At 41.2% G+C, this 22,873-nt stretch overlaps 1 protein-coding gene across 1 annotated transcript; it reads left to right on the forward strand.

The window, feature by feature from the left end:
- The first annotated feature begins 334 nt into the window (after nt 1-334).
- On the forward strand, nt 335-19,451 carry LOC139652373 (uncharacterized). Its single transcript, XM_071529432.1, has 50 exons — nt 335-377; nt 2,751-2,896; nt 3,014-3,126; nt 3,303-3,442; nt 3,619-3,842; nt 4,055-4,161; nt 4,252-4,370; nt 4,523-4,658; nt 4,842-4,924; nt 5,124-5,243; nt 5,356-5,457; nt 5,642-5,800; nt 6,007-6,089; nt 6,373-6,517; nt 6,631-6,675; nt 6,838-7,005; nt 7,382-7,501; nt 7,609-7,719; nt 7,821-7,853; nt 8,057-8,194; nt 8,403-8,549; nt 8,705-8,839; nt 9,066-9,223; nt 9,376-9,520; nt 9,693-9,747; nt 9,874-9,940; nt 10,137-10,270; nt 10,391-10,434; nt 10,653-10,826; nt 11,361-11,515; nt 11,707-11,820; nt 12,020-12,135; nt 12,926-13,080; nt 13,172-13,377; nt 13,698-13,875; nt 14,033-14,257; nt 15,299-15,468; nt 15,645-15,715; nt 15,836-15,936; nt 16,064-16,183; nt 16,291-16,428; nt 16,518-16,672; nt 16,789-16,888; nt 17,065-17,300; nt 17,625-17,811; nt 18,002-18,247; nt 18,468-18,650; nt 18,822-18,881; nt 19,148-19,293; nt 19,407-19,451. The coding sequence occupies exons 1-50, from the start codon at nt 335-337 to the stop codon at nt 19,449-19,451; spliced, it is 6,501 nt and encodes a 2,166-aa protein (XP_071385533.1).
- The last annotated feature ends 3,422 nt before the right edge of the window (nt 19,452-22,873 follow it).

A 22,873-nucleotide genomic window follows, 5' to 3' on the forward strand; every position in this document is an offset into this window, starting at 1 on the left:
TTTGTCATCACTGAGTTTTTGTTTCTTAACAGACTCGGTTGTAATATGGCAAATCAGTCAAGAGGTCAAGTGTTTGTCATGTATGTTTTACTGCTGCCAGTCTTTGGACTCTGGGCTGATGCTGAAAAGAAGCTAGGCAAAGAGAAGATGCTCAGACTTGTGTCAGCTGGGAGCGAGTACAGATCACACACACACACACACACACACACACACACACACACACAGCCCTGGGGACAGTGGAGAAAAGACTTACACCTATTAGGATGCAGAGCGATATACTGAACCTTGAGAGCTGAACACAGAAGTTTCCTACCTGACAGACAGAGGACAAACAATGCTTCTGCAACTTCTCACCCTCTTCACTCTTCTTGCTTGTGGTAAGTCTGGCTTTATTTCTTTTTCTTTTTTTTTGTCTTTTTTTGTTTTTACAGTGCATGTGATACTCTACTGAGCCCTGAGAGGGAAATAAGTCATTATAATAATATATAATAAACATAATTTTTATAGAACTTTCCTAAAACATAGTTTACAGAATGCTTTACGGTACATAAAAAGACAAGATGAGATAAAACAATAGCACCACAAATGGTAGATAAAATCACAATAAATAAAGCAAAAAAACGAAAAGAAAAAAGCAAGTTAAAAGAAATTAGATAAAGAGGAATTAATTACAGAAAATTTAGTGTGTAAAAATTTGTTTTGAGCACTGATTTAAATGTTGCCTACCACAGTGTGTATGTTGTAGTGTCAGCTGTAGAGTGCAAAACAGAGGAGGAGGTGAATTAAATGACTCCCTCTGTGTGATTTAATCATAAAAATTTATTTGGTGAAGCACATGTTGTCCAGGCCTGGGATTGAGGGCACTTATTGGATGGTGTGAATCGGGATATTTTCTCTTGACCAATTTGTTTTGACCTAAAATTATAAAAGAAAAGAAAAAAATATATAATTTCCTCTCCCACTGTGGAAATTGACTCTAAATTGCATATTTAATTCTACAATAATCAGAGTTCAAGCATGGATATCGCAGAAGAAACTTAATGGTCTGTTGTTTCTCATAGCAAAAAATTATCAGCATACCTTATAAGATGCTTTTGTGACATTGCTCTACTTTGTGTTGTTCTCATTGCTCCATCTGACTGCTTCCATGTTGTGCTATTCGTTTACATGGTTTTGGTATGAACTGGTATAATAAAGTTATGTATCAAGTTCACTGGCCAGATTTATGTGAGAAGTTTAGTTTAATTTGCCTTCCAGTCATGATAGGCCATGTCCTGGAGCCAGGATAAAAAACTACAGCAATCAAGTTTGGAAGTCTTTACTACCTGCTGTAGTGGCCCTGTCAAAAAAACCCATAACGTATCGACTTATCATTATATAATTATGATAAGCCACAGCAGAAATATGCATGTGGCTGCTTTGTGCTATAGAGGCAAAGAAATAAACAGGACATCCCGCAAGATAAGAAAACAAATGTTGAAAGAGGGAAAAGGGTTGTTTTGGTCTACTGTTAATTTAGGCATGCTGTTTAATTACTTTTTATTTGTGTGCATTTGTAGAAATGGAAATAGATGCATTAATCTTCTTAGTGGAGCTGGATCTTGGGGTTATGAGGATGAAATGGGACCTTTTGGTGTCAGGATGGTCTCTCTAAACATGGGACCACCTTGCTGTATAAAATTATATAAGGAATGATTTAATTGTCATAGGATGCGATCATATCTTATATTCCCCAAGAGCAGTAGGCATTCTAGAGTAAACAAGTTGACGGTTGGAATGGTTTGGTCTGTTAGGTGGTGATAGCAGGTGTTAAGTGTCTGTAATGCCTCCTATTGCATGCTATTGCATTGCTTTAGATGTGTAGACAAAGGTGAGGTGCTCAATATTTGCTAAAAGGCTTGAAGTTACTTCAACATTGCATGAGTGATTGTTTTCCAGTGGTCTCTCACCTCATTGGGGATGTGTGCAAAACATGTGATGGTGTCGTGTCTGTAAAAGTTGTTAAAGTCAAACATTACCACAACAAGCCTATTGGTAGGAGGTGTTGAGATTGACTGATACACCTGGACTGTGGATCTGTCATGGGACTTTTATGATGGATCTGAATTCAAATGATGGATCCCCTCCCACCCTTTGCAATTCAACTGGGAAACATTTTTACTTATCAAGCTAGAGAAGTCCTACGAGTACTCTGATTTCATTCTTCTATTCTTCCTGATTCAAAGATGTTATACCTATTATGTTTTGTAATGTTATATTTATGTTTTTTATGGTGTGTGAATATCGGTTCTTAAAAGCTACATGTTTTATTATGGATAACAGACCACCAAATTTAATTCATATTTATTATGCCTTAAACATATTAATGTATTAATGAGAAGGGTAGCGCATTGAGAAGGGAGTCCTTCAACCAAAAGGTCAGGGTTCAAGCCTCTGTGACAGAAAGCATACACACTGCTGAAGTGTCCTTGAGCAAAAACTTCTTCCAAGCTCCAGGGGTGCAATTCTGTAGCCGACCCTGACCTCTGACCTCTGACCTCCCTGTGGAAGGGGGAAAAGAGAGGAGAGAATTTTTATTTTCAGGGATCAATAGAGTATCATAGGAGGATTGTCTTGAATTTTGCAGCATGTGCTGTCCCACTTGGGCATTTGCTGTGCTGTGCTGTTCTTTTGTACTTAAAATGGTTTTTCATATTCAATATACTGTACATTCCATTGTGTTACATAATTGTGTTATGTTGTATTTTCAGCCTATAGCCAGTGTGAACAAGGCTGGAGGCCCTATGAGGACAGGTGTTACTTCTTTTCGACGGATACAAAGCCATGGATGGAGGCTCATGCAGACTGTTTGGGAAAGGGCAGCGACCTGATGAGCGTTCAGGACATTCATGAGAGGGTGAGACAAAAAACACTCTGGTAACATGTGCATGTTGTGCACCAAACTGTAGATTTGATAAATATCCTCTTATCCTCTCAGAAACTGGACTCATTTGTTTCTACTCTATATTTCTAGCAATGGGTGAGGACTCAAATTGGCACAGAGATCTTTTGGATTGGCCTGAATGACCGAATTACAGAAGGTGTCTGGGAGTGGACTGATGGGACCCCTTATTATGAATACTTATCGTATGTAAAACTGTTACCATTCAAATATTGTATTAACTAATAACTATTAACTGTTTCACCTAAAGTTTAGCCTAAACTTTAATTAACCTACATTGCAGAATTTATCTCCTCTCCTCTCCTCTCCTCTCCTCTCCTCTCCTCTCCTCTCCTCTCCTCTCCTCTTCTCCACCTTTCAGATACTGGAGGCAAGGCCAGCCTGACAACTGGGGCGATGACCCCGGGGAGGACTGTGGCCAGGTGCTCGGCTCAGACTATGGAACCTGGAATGATGAAAGCTGCAATAATGGGAGGAAATATATCTGCAAACGCCCCAACCGTAGGTCCACCAGCCAACGTCCATGCTGTTTTCCCCTTTAATCTTGTGATATCGTCCTCAAATAACAATTTAATCATAAAAAACTGCATCCCAACGTAATAAGTAGAGAAGAACAGAAGGTGGTGAGGTGCACCCCAGTCATATTGAATACGTTTTTCTCCTTGACCTCTCCTCAGCCAACCCTCCCACCCAATGTGACAGAGCCAACGGCTGGAGACAGTACGGCTCCAACTGCTACAAGCTGAAGGCAGACACCAGGAAGAGCTGGTTGGCAGCCAGATCCGACTGTGTGAGGGAGGGAGGAGACCTGGTGTCCGTTACCTCAGCTGAGGAAGAACAGTACGTCACAGGAAGACTGGACTCCTCATTCTTCGACCTCTGGATTGGATTTTCCACACTGGTGAGAGCCAAGAGAGAAATGACAGTGAGAGTGAAAGGCTGGTTGAAAAGTATGGTTGATTTCGCCCATTAGTTTTATTAGTATTCTTTATTAGTTTTAGTGTTCTCATTAAATTTTAGCAGCTGGCTATTTTTGCTCCGTTATATGCCTCATGATATTGTATATCAGTATTAAATACATCAGTATAAAGATAAACTTTGTTGTTTCTACAGAAATGCAACAAGATATCATGTCAAGTTGAAGCTGGCAACACACAGTTTACCTGGTCTGATGCCGTTACTGGGACGTACACAAACTGGGGGGATGGTCAACCTACAGTGTAAGAAAGAGAGAGTATAATACCTGTCAATTAAATGTAAACATTCATTTGTGTAATAATATAAATATATCATGCATTCTTCTCCAACAGTGATGCACAGTCAGGGACGTGTTCTGCAATAATCAAAGAAGCAGGAGAAGAATATGGGAAATGGAGGGCCCATGTGTGCCGATATGAGCGTCCCTACATGTGTAAACGACCACTCAACAGTAAGCTCCATTGCTTTGGAAATAAACACAGAGGATATTTCTTGCCCCAGTCTTGACAGTCTCTATTTTGGTCATAATAGCATAACAATAAGGATTCTTTGCTTTCCCCACCCATAATCTTTTCCTGCTGTCCTTCCCTAACTCACTTCTAGCCATCTGCCCTGCTGGTTGGCTGAGCTTTGGTGGGAGTTGTTACTGGTTGGTCAGTAACACCAATCTTCTGACCACCTGGTACGAGGCTCAGACCAAGTGCTCAGACTTAGGGGCCAACTTGCTGATTATAAACAGGTAGGGCTTTTGCATTCAAGGCATTTTGCACACAAGGATATGGCATATAAGCTTCGCTATCCTTCGCAGGTCCTTCATTCACACAGCACCACACTGTATTTAATTACACAAGAAGAGCTGCCATTTTTGGGAATATAGAGAATCTCACATTATCTGTCACATTGTCCTATTCCATGTGTGCAGTCCAGAGGAACAGTACTACATCAATGGACAGCTTCCAGACTTCCATCAAGTAGACATTCCTGACATCTGGATTGGTTTATCAGGTACTGGCCTATTGTGCATTTTGATGCTCAATATGAAACAATGTGTTATATATTCATTTTAGGGCTTGACCTGATAATCATTTGATTTGAATTGCCATTTTTACTGTCTTAAAAAAAGGCTTTGCTATATTTATAATAAATGTGATCTCTACTGTGGACATGCCCTGTCTATTCATTTCCTGGTTTGTGATGTCAACAGATAGGGACCAGGATAATAAGTTCACATGGGTGGACAAGACCGAGCCCACTTTTACCAACTGGGGCCCTGGGTGGCCCAAAAACACTGCAAACGCCTGGGACTGTGGGCAGATCTTCACAGGTAAGCACAGCTATCTACCATTATAGCCCTGAAAAAACAGTTCCATACTTTCAAGTGAGGCTGCCATTGTGAGACTAACTTAATTTAAATGTATTCACTTTTTCTCCTCTAGGAAATTATGAAGGCAAATGGGAAACAACCAACTGCTTCAAGAGCCTGGGTTACATTTGTGAGATGACCGGTGGCCAGAATGTGAAACCTACTGCTGTTCCTGGTCAGTGAGACTAACGATTACTCTTCACATACTGTCTACTTGCACCTGTGTTAATTATCATTATTACCATCTACTAGATCTCATTTACTAGATATAATAGACTAGAAATATATATATTTTTTTCATCTCAGAAACCTGGATAAAGTAGGTGAATTCTAACCAAAACCAAATGTCTTTGCTCCAGATTTCCACTGTGACCCTGGATATTTGTTGTATGGAGATTTCTGCTATCACTTTGAGACCGAGACCATGAAGAACTGGCAAGATGCTGAGAGTTTCTGTGTCAACCAGCAGGGTCACCTGGTCAGCTTCCACTCTCAGGAGGAGCTCAGCTTCCTGACTGGTGACTGGCTCATTCTCTAATTCACCTGTAGGAAATAATGGATTATTCTGTGCAGATGATAATGTTGTGAATTTACTGTACGAGCTGGAAGATAGTGAATGTTAAATCAGAACTGTGCCATTCTTGTCTGGTCCTGTGACAAGAAGATACTGTGTGAAAGTAACTGAATAGCAGTTTTTTTCATAACAGTGGTCTTCTATCTGCAGCTCACATGCCAGGGGAAGGCTGGGTGGGTTTGAATGACATCAACATGGAAAACCAGTTTGTATATACCGATGGATCTGCTGCTGTAAGTGACTATTCCATAAACATGTTGTGTGATACAGATCACTGTGAAATAACATCACTCAGTTTGACAGTAAGATGTTCATTCCCAGTTTCTAGTGTTGCACAATGCCAAGGTCTCTATTGTCTTTGTTTACAAATACCCAAGAAACTTCCAAATATTTGAAAATCTCAGGATATCTATTGGTAAAGATGAAGTGTGACCTTTCCTCAACATTTCATAATGCACACAATATGGGCAAACATTGCCAGTAAATACGTTCTTGACAGTTTTTTCTGGGTCTCAGGACTTCCTCCCATGGGCGCCCAACCAGCCAGACAACTGGCAGGATAACGAGGACTGTGTACAAATCAGAGGGATGAATCACCATGAGCCTGGGAAGCTCAATGATGACTTCTGCACCTCCACAAAGGACTTTGTCTGCAAAAAAGGTCTGGTTCTCTCATGTAAATCTTATAGTTTTTGTTTCTTCATATGCAAATCTTGTAGTTCTGATGGTTTTAAGTTATCTTTTTTGTGTTCCTTTGTTTTTGCCTCTCCATAGCCAAGGGGCAGGGACCTCCTCCCCGACCCCCAACCTCTGGACCAGGTAACCTTACTAGTACTTACATTGATTGCACAGCATTTAATTATTTGGAGTTCAACCAGCTGCATTTAATTCACTTAAACCATTGTGTGTAGCAGCAGATTATATGTGTGTATTTGAGTGTATCTACCCATGTGTGCATTGATGTGCTTGTATTTGTTATAGGCTGGAATGAGAAATGTGGTTATTGGATGGCTGACCCATTCAATGACTACTGCTACCTGTTCAACTACCTGTCCATGAGGAAGTGGGCAGAGGCGCGGGCTGACTGTGTCAACCAGGGAGGAGACCTCCTGAGCATCACTGATCCCTTTGAACAGGCCTTCGTACAAGGTGCGCCGTTTACATTTTTACTTGATTGTTATTTCCAAATAACTGCGTCATTCAAGGATGTGATTCTTCACTTTTTTCTGGAAACATTTTGATTTTATTCATGATTTATTCATTATTTTTGTGTTTATCCCAATTATATCTCTGACTATCTCAGTACAGTATGTACAGTATACTGACAATTAACTATATATCACTTTAAATACTTTTAAGTTTGAAGCTCCTTTAAGCCATAAAGAGTGTGATTAAGCATTTTCGGTTGGCTACATATGCTCAGCTTCAGTCCGTCTTTTACTAACTTGTCCTGTCGCCTGCACTGGCATACGGTCTCTTGTTTTTTAAAAGGGTGCTGTAATTAAACTTGCCGTTTCCTCCCTAGGCATAATCCAGCTGAGTCCGACAGGGATCTCGCTGTGGATGGGGGGTCATGACTCTGTCACTGAGGGGGGCTGGGAGTGGACCGATGGCTCTCCTTTCAGATACATCCGTTGGAATGCAGGTACAACTTGTTGATTTAAAGTACGCATGATTTCTGCAAAAATGCATTTGGAGTCTTGAGAACCATGACAATTGGATCCCATTTCTCTGCGTTCTCTTTCCTCACAGGCAACCCAGACAACTACTATGGTGAAGACTGTCTGTCCATACTTATTAACAATGGCTACTGGAATGATGACAACTGTGACTACAACAGAGGATACATCTGCAAACGGAGGGGTAAATTGTGCTGCATGGATTGTCACTGTTGCCACTTGCAAATACAAGACAATATTTATAGTGTGTGGTATGTGACACCATAATTATATTTCTTCTTTCAGGGAGCACTCCTGTCCCCCCTCCGCCTCACGATGGTATGTATGAAGGCTCACTTTTTTGAGATGGTTTTTAGAGTAGCTCCTTTCTTTCCTAAATGTTTGAAACCACAAAAAGACAGATTTACATTTGCTCTGCAATAGATACGCAGTGCAATGACTAATTCACGGCTTTATGGTGGATTAGATTCATACTGTGTGACTCCTGTAAATCCTTGGTGTGTGACTCCTCTCCTGTTTAGGCTTCATGACGGCACTGGTGTGCCAGGATTCCAGCGCTGTCCTTCATTGTCCAGCGGAAAGTGTAATTAACATCCAGTCTGCTTTCTACGGAAGAAAGAGTGATGACATCTGTCCCCACCTGGATGGATCAGGAGGAGGTACTGAACTAAAAGTCACACTTTAAAATCACACCAAGTAGAAGAGCTGGAGAGAGAAGGTCCAGCTAGGATTATGATAGAGAAGTAGCTGCATAGTAGTAGTAATAGTGTGATATAAAATATAAATCATCGTATAGAATAAATATGATGAAGTAAATATTGTTGATTGCCATTATTGCATACTTAAAACATCATTACTATTCTGTAGGAAGTTGCACAGTGGATGGTGTCCTGCCATTTGTTAGAAAGATATGTGACAATCGCCCCTTCTGCTTCACGTATGCCGGTTTGGAGGACGACCCCTGTCCTACTGTTTCCAAGTACCTAGAGGTGATCTACAGCTGTGAACAGAAGGGTGGGTGCTCATTCACATATTGCAGGCATAATACTCGCCATCCCTAGTCTGTTCTTCAATAACTAACCTCCCTCTTTCCTAGACTCACATGAATTGTTCGTAAACTACTAAAATCACCAGTCTAGTCTAACACTTTGTGATTTGCCCACTCCCAGTGTGTCTGCAGGGCCTGGGTGTAGAGGACAGGAACATCACAGACTCCCAGCTCTCTGCTTCCTCCTCCCAGGGTCTCTTCACCCCGAACAAAGCCCGTTTGAATGGCAACTCCTGCTGGATGCCCTCCGGCAGCCGTACGTACCAAACAGACAATCATATCACACCTAATAGTACAGTACCTTAACAATGAAACTAAGAAAGAAAGAGTTTAGATTTTTGGTGAAAATAAGTACATTGCTATCTGGTGAGATTTTGAATTCATCTTTGTTTGTTCAAGCTAATTTGTGATGACTGGTGCAAATGTTTGGTATCCTATCCTTATCATAATCCTTACCCTGTATTCACTATACCCTCCTCCAGCAAGCTCAAACTGGATCCAGGTGAACCTGGGGGAGACCAGGAAGGTGACCGGGGTAGTAATCCAGGGTTGTCCTCAGAATGACCACTGGGTCACCAAATTTAAGCTCCAACACAGCATGGATGGATCAACCTGGACTGACTACACTGCAGATGGGGCGGTGAGTCAACAGAGACTATAAACTGTCCAGCTTGTAGCACTCTTACCTAGACGGCAAGACCTCACTGGTTCAAAAAGGGAGGACAGGTGACATAATGAAGGAAAAAACACCTCGTTGAAATGCACTGTTGCTGAATTTCCTTGGTTTTCCAGTTTTTTCCAGGTTCGACGGACAGGAGCACTCCAGATACTCAGCTCCTGGGTACACCAGTGTCAGCTAAGTACATCCGGATCCTTCCCATGGAGTACAGCGGTCAGGCGGGCCTTCGCTTTGACATCTTGGGGTGCACACCGGACTGTAAGCAAACCACTTCACTGCTGTGATAAGACTCAGCTAGTCAGGCAAAAATATTTCCATCATCTAATTATGAAATCATATTATATTATTATTTGTTAGGTTCCGTTGTGATAATATGCTGCGCTGTCACATATAAACAAAAGATAAAATATTATAAACTTTGCCTCAACAGATACAGTCACATGCGCCAACAAGCCCAACTTCAACTTTGCCAGTGATCGTATGACGTGAGTCAGACTTGAAATAACATTTCTGCACATGTAGTGCACCCCATATTATATTGTATTCTGTGATCATGTTAAAATTATGTTAATCATACAGTCTGATGCTATTGATGCTAATGTGTCTTTCAGTGTCCATTGTCCGGCAGGCTGTGCCAGAGCTAGTTACAATGTGTTTGGCACCTCAGTGTATCGTGGGGTATGTGAATATATCATCTAATCTGTATCACAACTCCCATACAATGCGCAAGAAAAGATATGAAAAAAATCACAAAAAACACTCTTTGTCTTTATCTCTTTCTCTCTATCCCTCTCCCTCTCTCTCTGTCTGTCTCTCTCTATCCTTTTCCCTACCTTTGTTTTTGTTTTCCCCTCTTTCTTCTCTCCTCTAACAGGACTCAAACATCTGTGCGGCAGCTATCCATGCAGGTGTGGTTCTAAATGAGGTGGGAGGAGACTGTACTTTGCTGAAGGCCCCGGGACAGGACTTCTACGCAGGCTCAGACAGGAACGGCATCACCTCTAGACAGTATGTGACTGAGTTGTGCACTATCCCTGAAAGTGGAGAATCATTCATGTCACTTCATGTTTTAATCCAGAAAATGCAGTGAGAGGCTGAATCAAAACACGGACTGTATAATTTCTACAGGTTCGATGGAAGCTATTCGGTATCTTACACGTTTGCAGATGGGGGTGAGTTGAGATGTATTTAAAGATAACATGCTTTATATTGATCTCATTCCTCTGAGCAAAACATTATTCTCCTATAAAACAAAAAGTGAATGACATTTTTTGTATCGCGTAATTAACATAACAAATGTATTTTTCTGTATGTTACCTTATTTACTTAATTTAACAGTGCATAATAATTGTACAGACTGTAAATTCTGTCTTATCTCTTTCCCCTACAGAGCTGAGATGTTCCGGGCTTGACTGGTATGAGTTTGGAGATTTCTGCTACAAGCCTTTTGGAGAGAAGAAGACATGGAGTGATTCCCAGGATGCCTGTAGGGGTCTGGGTGCTGAACTTGTGTCCATTCTGTCAATGACCGAACAGAGCTGGCTGGAGAGCTACCTGTACATGGGTATGGATTTAGACTCCCATTCCTTCACAGACTCACACAGGAACACATTCAGGAATACTGATTCAGTCCTAACCCCGACCCTGTCAGCTTTTATTAGGTGTTCATGAAATATAATTTGTGACTCAGTGTTTGTACTGTACAGTATGTCAATTTATTGAGCAAAAATGTCCTAGCACTTGCCATATTTAACTGAAAACACGCCTTGGGGGAAGCTAGTGAGTTAGTAGCAGTTAACTTGGTTAAAATGGACAACAAGCACAAGAGGATGGCAAGCACATAAAAAGATGGTTAAAATAAAAGCATGGTGCAAAAAAAACAACATACTGTATTTGACATGCTTTCATTGCTATACTTGAGTTACGTTTCATTCTACAAAGTGAGAAATACATCTCGTTCTTTCATAAATGACATACAAATCGGTCTAACATCTTATGAAACAAATTCCATTTGTTGTGTAAGCTTTTCCTAGGAGAGAGATATGACATGCATGATTAGAATGATAAGGTAGACATCTTTTCGGATCGTCCTTTACAGCCACCAATGACGTGTGGACTGGTCTGAATGACCTGGTAGTGTCTGGTATGTACACCTGGTCTGATGAACACATGGTTACCTTCACCTACTGGGCACCAGGAGAGCCCAACAACCACGACGGCTTCAGTGAGGACTGTGTCGAGATGTTGCATCAGGTGAGACACCCAGAGACACTGTGTTTCCCTTTGTTTTAGACTGCAGACATGGGGCAGTTACAGTAATGGCGCAATTAATAGGTGCCCATAGTTGTGTTTCTTATAGAGGAGTGCATGCAGAAATTCAGTCTGTTCACATTATTAATTCTTTACAATGGATCATTTTAATGGTCATTTCTTCTCTGTTCCAGACTGGCAGATGGAATGATGTGTCCTGTACAGAACTCAATACCTACATATGCAAAATGCCCAAAGATCATTATCCACTTCCCTCTGTAAAGCCCACGGTGTATGGATGCCCTCAGGTACGACAATCTGCTGATTTAGAAAGACTTTTTAGGATGGCTTATTGGATTATGCACTTTTATTTTGTTTTGCTGTGTTTGTACCCAAGCTTAGACTCATGTACACAGAGAGTTATGATGCTTATGGAGAGGGCCATGGTGTATACCTCTGTTATGGGATAGTGCACTGAAATAGACCCACCTCTGTGATGTGTGTCAGGGCTGGGATGCATATGCCTACGCATGCTACTGGATGGAGGAGACACCCAGGACCTGGTCTGAAGCTAAGGCCTTCTGTGAGGAGCAGGACGGCTTCATGCTGCACATTGGAGACATGTGAGTTATTCAACAGAGTTATTCAACTACCTCGCTGAGATGCCAATTCGGAATAGGGTCTGCTGGACTGCTGCAAGTCCCTCCTGACAATTCACCTCCCACATCTCATCCAGTATTCTACAGCCAGCTTTATCTTCAGTCTCCCAAAAACATCGCTCCACCTGGTCTTGACTTGAATGATCTTCCCGCCCCAGTCAGGACAGCAGAGTCACTTTCTATCTTCCACTGTAACCTTAAAAGTCATCTCTTCAAGGGACACCTCATACCTCTCTCCCCTACCTTCGTGTCCCTCCTAAATCATACCCCATGTTTATTTTCTTATTTCTCTAGTTGTAACTGATCTTGCTGCAGCCTCATTTATAAAAAAATACATTTTATTCTTGACTTTTATTTCTTTATCTAGCAATTTAATGGATGACATTTCATTGTAGGGGCACAGCAGTGTTTGTTACATTTATTGTATGGGTGCTATGACTTCTACCCTTGCACTCCTATTTATCGGTTACTTGTAATGTAGGCAATGTAGGATTTGAAGGTTTTTGTGCTGTTGCACTCATTGTAAGTCTCTCTAGATCAGAGCATTAGCTAAACGTGTGGAGACAGAGAGAGAGGCTGAATTAATAGTGGTGACAATTCTAGCATTTTACTGATTCCATTATTATCCATTATTAAGAGTTTGGTATGGTAGCAGTTTGGATTCATTGAGCGAATAGTGATAAAGCATCCTTAGATGTTTGTCTACTTCACTGAAAAACATCAAGAGGACTCTCTTATCTGTGCTTCACTGCAGTTATGAGCAGTCCCATTTCACAGTGGCGCTGTCACAAAAGACTGGGCTGTGGTGGATTGGCCTGCGCGCCAAAGGAGGGGGAGGTGGAGGGGTGGACTACATCTGGGACAATGGCTCACCTCTCACCTTCACTCACTGGGACAGAAACCAGCCAGGTACAACCCTAAGCCTAACCTACCACCAATTATGTAGTACGGAATATACATGCAGATGCTGTTTCCAACCCTGATCGCCTTTTTTTCCTAGATAATGGGGATGGTACTTGCGTAGCTATGACAACAGGTACCGTCGGTGGTTTCTGGGATGACAAGCCATGCTCAGAGCAGTTCTCCTTCGTCTGTGAGAAACCCAGGCCCGACATCACCCCGCCCACCAAGGCCCCGACTCCTCCTCCTGTTGAGGGCTGCGCTGACGGTTGGACCGGCCTGCCCCACTTTAGGAACTGTTACAGGGTATACTTCTATAGCAGTGTGACAATGTAAACATCTGAAACAGTGATCCAGTGGACAGGCCATTAGATCGATGTAAATGTCATTTTGTGAGATGAATACAACTGCACTATCCCTTTTCTTGTTTTCCCTTGTCTTGTTTTCACTACTCTGTATTAGTCACTCTTAATTTGTTTATACATTTTCAATCATTTGCTCATCATTCTACTGTGTTATGTGTATTGTAGAGCCAGTGTGTGAAGTACACTGTGAAGTAAACTGAGCTGAAAATGAATACATGGATTGTTGACTTGTTGGCCGATTGATCTCTGTGTATGTCGCAGCTCTTCCACAATGTGGACTACTCCGAGAGGAAGAGCTGGGTAGCGGCACTTGAAGACTGCGTCTCCAGAGGGGCCGATCTGGTCAGCATCCACGGACAGGTGGAAGAAGAGTTCCTCTCTCTCTACAGCAAGGGCTCCAGCAAGTGGATCGGCCTCAAACACAACCCCATAGAGGGAGGTGGGTATAATGTGTGTGTGTATACGTGTGTGTACGTGTGTTAATGCTGTAGCAATTACAGCAAAAGTCATTCAACATTCAAATTCAATACATTACCATCGTCATCATTATTCCTCAGTGTGTCTTGCATTTAATTATTTATAATCACATGCCCCAGGCTATTCTTGGAGTGATGGCACACCTGTGGCCCACACCAACTGGGGTCCTGGGGAGCCTAACAACCACGAGAGCCGCGAGGAGTGTGTGGAAATGGTGAGCAACAGCAACGGGACCTACTCCTGGTGGAATGATCTCAACTGTGACGCTCACCAGGACTGGATATGTATGATCGCCAAGGGAAAGACCCCTATTCTGCCCCCAAAGCCCCCACCACCCGTCCCAGGTAACTCATTCCCACAATTCCCCCTCCCCTCTCTATATAGAGTGGAGAGAAGTCATATTGTTGCCCTGGTTCCAGAGCAGTTTCGAACATTAGTTTACATTAGATAGATTTCTTATACTTGAATGCTTTTCTATTACCTTTCCAGTGTATGCTGTGTGAAACTTGTAGGTTTTCCATTGATGCAGTGTTTTTGGCCATGTTTCTCCTGAGGAAGAGTTTTGTTTTGTTTTTTTTTTATCTCAGAAAGACTACCTTGTTAAATAAAGGCTTAGTAAATAAGTAGGCTAATAGTTGCCAAATAATAATTAAAAAATAAACATGCTGATTAAAATTTTTAAAATGCGTAGTAAAACACACAAAAATTATGTGTTTAGGGCTTGTTTATTGTGCAGAGTGAGTTTTAGGTAGTTTGTGCTGTTTTTTGTACTGTGAATTAATTTGAGTTGTTATGATGATTTTATTCTTTTTTTTTTTATCAACCTGCCATGGGACAACAGATGGAGATTAGCCTGGTGGCTAAATCTGGCATATTTACATTTGGTTTTAAATGTTCATTAATATGCACTGTGCCTATTAAAAATAAATAAACAAACAAAAAAAATCGCCACAGTTTCGATACTATATGGCTCCACACATTCATTTGGTTCAAGTGCTTACCAAGTGAATACAAACTGTCAAATGCCATATAACTGCATTTTCAAAATCTAGAAAAAAAAAATATATTGTTAAATTCAATGCTTTAATTCAGTCTTGACTTTTTTCTTTACATTTTTAAAAATTTAATTAAATAGTGTTTTACATGTTTACTATTTTGAAGTCTACAAAACTTTGAGTTCTACAAAACCATGTAGAACCCATTTAGTCATGAAATCTGTTTTTCTGGAACCAGGCAAACTATGTGATTTCTGCACTCTATGCAATCCATATCAATGGATTATCATGTAAATTAGATCATCCCTACATTTGAGAGATCACTGTAGCATACACAGTGATGCGGTCATATCATTGACAACACTTCTTTTCTCATCCCTCGAACATCAGCTCCTGATTGTGGTGTCAACCTAGGCTGGAGGAAAAACAAGGACATCTGCTACTACTACAATGACACTGACATAGTGGACTTCCACACAGCCATGATGCGTTGCTATGCAGAGAATTCCACGCTGGTCTCCATCCTAAACAAAGACGAACAGGCATACGTTAACACCATGGTACACACATTTTTACTTCTTAGGAGGGGATTTAAAATGGATTTTTTTTACAGAACATATTGTCCTTGAAATGCTTAAAAATAGGAAACAATTGTGTAAGAAAGATTCAAATATGTTGTTGGAAACTGCATTACCTCTCAGTGCTATTTCAGTTAGGTGTTGTGTTGTTTCTCCAGGTGGGGACGGGCCAGGTCGCTGCAGCCTGGATTGGCATGAGAATGTTTGGTTTGACAGGTGGACAATACATGTATGTCCATTTCTAACTGATTTGAATCTGTTTGAATAAAACTTTAAGACTGTACTGTCTTGTATGGACCATGTAGAAGGACAATGCCAAGGTCTCTCTCTCTCTCTCTCTTTCACACAGGTGGGTGGACTTTTCCCCTATGGCATATACTCACTGGGGTGCAGGTGAGCCCAACAATGCCAACGGGGAGGAACAGTGTGTACAGATGAACAGACATCAAGGTATTTAAATTCTATGTATCATACAAATGAAGTGAATAACGATCTCTATGTTTCTATACACACTGTGTCTATTTACTGAATGAACCCTCTGGCAATTAGTACTGACAAAGGACTCTGGCTTGTTAAGGTGGTTGGAACGATGCCAACTGTGGTCGGGCTGGAGCAGGTTATGTGTGTAAGAAGTTCCCCGGAGATACCCACACCCCTCCTCCACCCACCCAGCCCTGGGAGGGCAACTGTCCTGCAGGTGACACACACACACACACACACACATCACAAACCAAGAAAATTGGTAATATTCTGTCCATCTGTAACTGCACCCATGAAACTTCCTTTCCTTCTTTCTTTCTTTAGGTTGGATGCTTTTCAAGAATAAGTGCTTCCTGTTCAAAGGGCACAAAGATGGCATTAAAGCCAACTGGTCCTATGCCCGGAGTTGGTGCAAAGCCCAAGATGGAGAGTTGGCAGTTATCGATGACCAATACGAGAATGGTACGTTAAGCATGGAAATCGTGATCTATAACTATGAAACAGCTCTGTGGCTCCAGTTTAAAGAGGCAGCTCTCTATATTCCTCTCCAGACTTTGTGTCTAGTTACCTGAGGGACCTGGAGCTCCCCACGTGGATTGGCCTTTCAGATATCTTGGTAGAGAACCAGTATGCCTGGAGTGACGGGGTCAGCCCAGTACTGTATACCAACTGGAACAACAAGGAGCCCAACAATGTGGGCGGATCGGTGAGGATACCAGCTCTCATTGGATACCGCACTTTCATTGAACTTTCATTCATACCCTGTTTGAAAACACACAAAAATCCCAAGCTGGCCTCAAGCTCTTTTTTCACCCTCAACAGGAAGACTGTGTCGCGATGACTCACAACGACCTGGTGAGCGGGAAGTGGAATGATGATGCCTGTAGCAATGAGAAGAGCTTTGTCTGCTACAGGAAGAAATGTCAGTACACACGTAAAATGGCTACTCATCCTGCTCAAATAATTTTGACTTCCTTTTTAATAACAGGAATTCAGATTCAGGAATTCATTTTCGTAATTAGCCATATGGCAGCAAATCCCTGTTTAGGCCCTATTCATAGACATTTCCCCCTCTGCCCACTGTATGTGACACATCAGCGAGCAGTATCAACCCTCCACCCCCGACCAAGAGCCCCTGCCCAGACGGCTACATTTCCTGGTACAAGAACTGCTACAGACTGGTGGAGGATCCGGCACCCTGGGAGGCGGCTCAGGTGGCCTGTGAGCAGCAGGGGGGAAACCTGGCCAGCATCGACATGAGCTACGACCAGGCCTTCGTAGCTGGAGTGGTCCTGCAGGGCAAGGCCGATGCCTGGATCGGCCTCAGGCGCAAGGTGCTTTCAGGGGGGGTCTGCGCCATAGTCACTATAATAAACAGTCAGATGCTAATTTGAAAGCTACAGCTCATAAGAACACAGTGTCCTTGAAGCAAAACTGATCGATAACTGCAGATAACTTGGCACAAAAAAATGTATGATGAAGGCATTATATTATAAGGACGATATCTTTCTTGAATTAACATTTTACAAAAAATGTACAGTAAAGGTTTTATTAAAATTGCATGTATGTATTTGCTAAATTATTAGTAACTAGGCAACACTGTATTAGCTGACAATGGTTGATCATAGCAGCCAAGCTAATATTATCTTGTAATGCAGGATGACAGCAGTTCTTACAAGTGGACAGATGGCTGGCCAGTGTTTTTCACCCAATGGGGTCCAGGGGAGCCCAGCAACAACAAGGGTGAGGGCTGCGTGAGCATGCACGCTTCACTGTTGTTCCATGGGACCTGGAATGACACCAAATGCGACCAACCGAAACCCTACATCTGCAAGATCTCCTCAGGTATAACACATAGCCTACTGAACTATGATTTTGTTTATTCCCACTCCTTCCTGAATGGAGTTGAATTTTCCATAGCGATCCATCAAGTTGACACACTTTTAATGTGTCTCTGCCTTTTTTTAGATTCTGTTCAATCCAAAAATCGAAGCCATGATCATTAGGTTTGATCGTTTACTCTTATGCCTCTCAGAGACACCCCCAACCACCCCCGCCCCTGGTGATGGGAAATGTCTGCCATTCTGGAAGCCCTACGGCCGCTATTGTTACTATGTGTACAACGGCCAGCAGGGCTTCTCTTGGCCAGATTCCCGTCACTACTGCCAGTCGGCCAGGGGAGAACTGGTGTCCATCCACAGCAGAGCTGAGGTGGAGTTTATCAGGAACCTCAACTACACCAAACATCACGTCTGGATTGGCCTCACCAGGGACCGCAACTGTGAGTGTAGAAATGGAGATGAGCAGTGATAGCATGTTTTGTCATAGTTATCTTGGACCAAAAGAGCATGTGTGAAACTTTGCTGCTCCCACATTTCATTATCCAACATTCTGCTTGGAGCTCATGGTGAATTGCATCATTAGAAATTACGTACACAAACCTCTTGTCATTCTGTAACCTAGCAGACTAATGTGTATGTTTCTAACGTTTCTTTTTCCAGTTGGCTGGGGCTGGACAGACAAGACGTCTCTAGGCTTCCTGAACTGGGCTCCCGGTGAGCCCAACACAGCCTTTCACCCCGGGGAGGTGGCTGAGGAGAACTGTGTGGAGATGTACCACGACGGACGCTGGAATGATAACAACTGTTTGCAGAAGAGAGGCTTCGCATGCCGCCACCGCCAGTGTAAGACTACTTTTGATGGAAATACAGGGGACTGTGGACTGATTCTGCAGCCTCCATAGCTGTTGAACTGTTTTTACTTTCATATTGTTTTTCCAAGTCCCTCGGGGTGAGAGACTGGAGTGCGTAAGATATGATAAGCAGACTAACAGCCATTCTGAAACTCTTTTTTAGACTATACTACAGATGCAGGTGGTGGAATTGTGATCCCCACTGACGCCCCACCTGTGGACCGTAAGTGTGGCACAATACCCACACAATATCCTTACACTGTGTGCATAACCTTCATGTTAGCATTACATTATAATTACTTGGATATTTCATGACTAATTGTTGCCTGAACTTCCAGTTTGAAAATAACTCATCTATAATACATCTGCTGACATTTTTGAACACTTGATTAGCTATAGAAATTGTTGCACAACAGTGGAAATAAAATCAGTTGTACAGGCTAAGAATATGCCAGTCCTGACATATCTGGTGCCGCTCTATTTGTCCAGACGGAGGGGTGATAGCTGGTGCCATCATCGGAGCCATTGTGTTTTTCACCCTGATACTTGGACTACTATACTATCTATTCAAAATTCAAGGAATTAAGCTCAGTGGCATGAGCCTGCCAACAAGAACAACCAGTCAAGTTGATGTGGTAAGTTATCCATCAGCCTATGGTACTATACATTAAATAGATGATTGGGTAAAAAGACTTTGTTCAGCTGTGTTTTTAGGTTCACGTTATTATGTGTCGTTCTTCTGTTGCAGCCTGCTTTCACCAACCCCAACTTCGGAGGAGAATCAGACACATAAACCACCAATCAACTTTTGTATATCAACTTAACCTTATTCAAAATTGAACAAGTAATATAAACAAATAAATGTCTGCTCTAACAGGTGTCATTTGATAATTCTGTTTTTTCTTTTTATACAAATCAGTGATACTGTGGTTTTGATGTCATCTTCAAAGTTTTTTAAGATTAAAGACTCTGCATTGTTGTATATATTGTAATACACTGATAATAAAACAAGATGTATTATACAGTATTAAAAGATAAACCTTACTTTTACTGTGTTGCTCTTCAGTCTTTTTAAGAGTAATCATTGTTAATGTTTACAGCAACATGACACATTACTTTGCCTCTGACAAATTGTGCAGTTTTTCTCAAGAGTAATAGGATAAAAAAATAATTTCCAATCAGCGTTTATTCATCTCTGTACGTTGCAGCACAAATTATTTACATATTTTCACAAAACAAAAAAGTTTACTTACAAAACCTTTCTGCACACCCGGGAAATCATAATTTGGACAAGCAGCGCTGTTCCAGAGAAATCCACTAATGAAACACAAACAATTGAAGTTGAAAAAGGGCAATAGAGCCGCAAAGGTTGGAAAAAGACATGAAACATGAACATAGAACCCAGATGAAATAGTTTTTACTAGGTATGAATGTCAAATGCCAAAATTACGTTTCACTCCAAGTGCAGTGTAGACATCCAGGTAGGAAACTCTAAAGATCACTACAGCAGCCTACTGAGGATCTGTATATAAAACAATCCCTAACACCATGGCACCAGTGTACTCACATCTTACTTAAAAAACTGTTCATTCATTAGAGAAAATAAATAAACACTTCACTTGTTTGTGATTCCTTGAATAGCCCTTTTATCATGGTGCTTCAATAGATATATACCCATTAGCCATTTCCATTCAATTATCAAAGCAAACATTTCAAATAACCAATGGCACTCATTACAAGAGACGCACTGAGGTATAAACCAGTAATTTTCTTTTCATCAAAATCATTTCATTCTTGTTCATTTTATCATTGAGTTTTACCAAACGTGGGAATAGTTATTTTCTGAAGCATTAAGACCCTACAATTAAGATTTTATTTTGGTTGGTATGGTTTATTTCATGTATGTCAATATTGCACAAAACGAGATTTGGAGCCACAAAACTCCGGCTTTATTGCTTGTAATCAAAAACACAACAAAAAAGAGTCAAGACTAGCACAGTCTTGCCCCTCTTGAGAACTTATGTTTCCATCAGTCCAACAGAACACTGAAATGAACTGAAAATACTCAAAAAAGTGCAAATGATACTTTAGTATACTATACTTTGGCCATTCATCCTGCTCTCAGCAATTTAGTGGACATTTTGTAATGAAAGTAAGGAGTGGGAAGAAACAACAAAAATCAGAAAACTATCTTAATGGTGCTAACGTGAATAAAGAGAACACTATTTATCTGTTGCATGAATATTGTGATAATCCCACCATACTTGAAGGTAAATCAAATGAACAGATATGGCCGACATGAACCACTGTATCCAAAAGGGAACAGCAGTTTTCCTAAAGAAAGGCAGGGGTCAAAATCATCCCCAATATTTTTAATAACTGTGACGAGACACACCTCAAGATGTACAGTATATGGTTAAGAGGTTTTCCTGTGTCTGTAGAAAAATAGGAATTAATTATAATCAAATAAATAGAATAAATTAGACTTTACAGCAGACCAATCTGATCCTCTCCACTGTAAAAACCTTTCTTTAATGCTTTTAAAAAAGAAAGGAAGCATAGGAGTGGACGACCAAAGGTGCAACCTTTGTAATATCAGGAAGAGAATAAAATCGAGTCACTGTTGTACAGTCTAACAACCTGTCAACACACACTCTGTCATTACCGGCACTGGGTTCAACAGTCAAAAGCCAGATGGCAGCCAATCAACTTGCCATGACCCAGCAGGGTCGTAGCTGTTACCAACTGCCTGCCATGGTAACAACACTCTGTGTTTCTAGGACTTTCTAACTATGACATCAGAGATATGAGTCACCTGTCTGTCAGTGTTCACTTGCACTTTTTCTATCATGACTCACAGTCAGGGAATTAACTACCTTTTTAAATGATCATTTAGGTAAGACTTAGAGGAAATGGTTATGCTTTGAAATCCACTATATTTCACAGAGGCTAGTTACACTTTTCTGTTTTTAAAAATCCAATCATAAACATTTGATGTTTTAAGACTGTATCTCACAGCATCCATACATGGTCTGAAAAGGTTATGTCTCCTGTGACTGCATTTAAAAAAGTAAATAAAGCCCACATAACGCTTTCCTGCTCAGCCTCATCATCTTTTTACATTGGTCACATGCAGATTGTGATTGGATTGTGTCCAGATTTTGTTAAGTCCAATCATAATGCAAGCTTGACCACTTGGTAGAGTCCAGACCTGCCAGCTAATGTGACGTGTTGTGTCCCACTTAAACAAGTATAACCATAGCCTGGCATTCACTCTAAAATAACCTGAATTTCAACCACACCATTGTTATGGGATATACTCTTATAATTTAGAAATGATTCTACATTCAATATGTATATTGTCTGGGAGGACAAACCAAAGTCTCCATACACTTTTATAGTAAGGCACATTTTTTCTGTCTATGCTTAATGATGCAATTCTTGCATAAGTAGTGAGTGTTATAACCTTAAGATGACTTAACAGGGTCACACCTCAACTTCTAACCTGAGCTCTGTAAACCTGACAGCACAATTTGCACGCTGAAAACACATAGATGCCAACAGGTAATTGCATCAAAAACTGAATGCAGACCTAATATTAGTATTTGTCCCTTTTGCAATAGACTTTCCAAAATGTTTCAACAGCTACAGTTTCCTTATATCTGACTCAGCTCTGCTTACCATGTAGTCAAGATTAGGTCAAGTCACACCATGTCTCAATAATAGGAAGGATCACATTCTCCAAAAGAAAAAAAAACTTTCAGGCACAAACATTGTGTGGAGCAGAAGTGGCACGGACAATGACTTCAGCTCTGTGTGACATGCGTACCTGAATGTTCATGGACGATCTTGACCATGATTGATGATTGGTGTAAAAAGAACTTAAGAGAGTACAGAAACCCTGAATCCAAATCAAACCAATCTCAACTGAATGAACACAATTGGCCCTGGACAAACAGGGAAACTCCTTGTCTCTTTTGAAGAGAAATAGGGAAATAAAAAACGATTGGCAAAAACTGTTGTCAGCATCAAGAAAGCACTGGAGAATACTGAATGCACTACAATTCAGGGTAAAGCATCTGTTTAACCACAATTCAAATATTTAGGGAGAACGTACAGATGTGTCTAAACATGACACTGGGATGGTGCGAGTACCTTTAGTTCTCCAGGTACTTTCAGTTAGGCCCAAGTCAACACTTCCCATGATTACTGCTT

The sequence above is a fragment of the Centroberyx affinis genome, unplaced genomic scaffold, assembly GCF_046629955.1.
Source record: "Centroberyx affinis isolate AG114_WGS23_722 - 3 ecotype Tasmania unplaced genomic scaffold, CSIRO-AGI_Caff_v1 ptg001787l_1, whole genome shotgun sequence".
Taxonomy (NCBI): Eukaryota; Metazoa; Chordata; class Actinopteri; order Beryciformes; family Berycidae; genus Centroberyx; species Centroberyx affinis.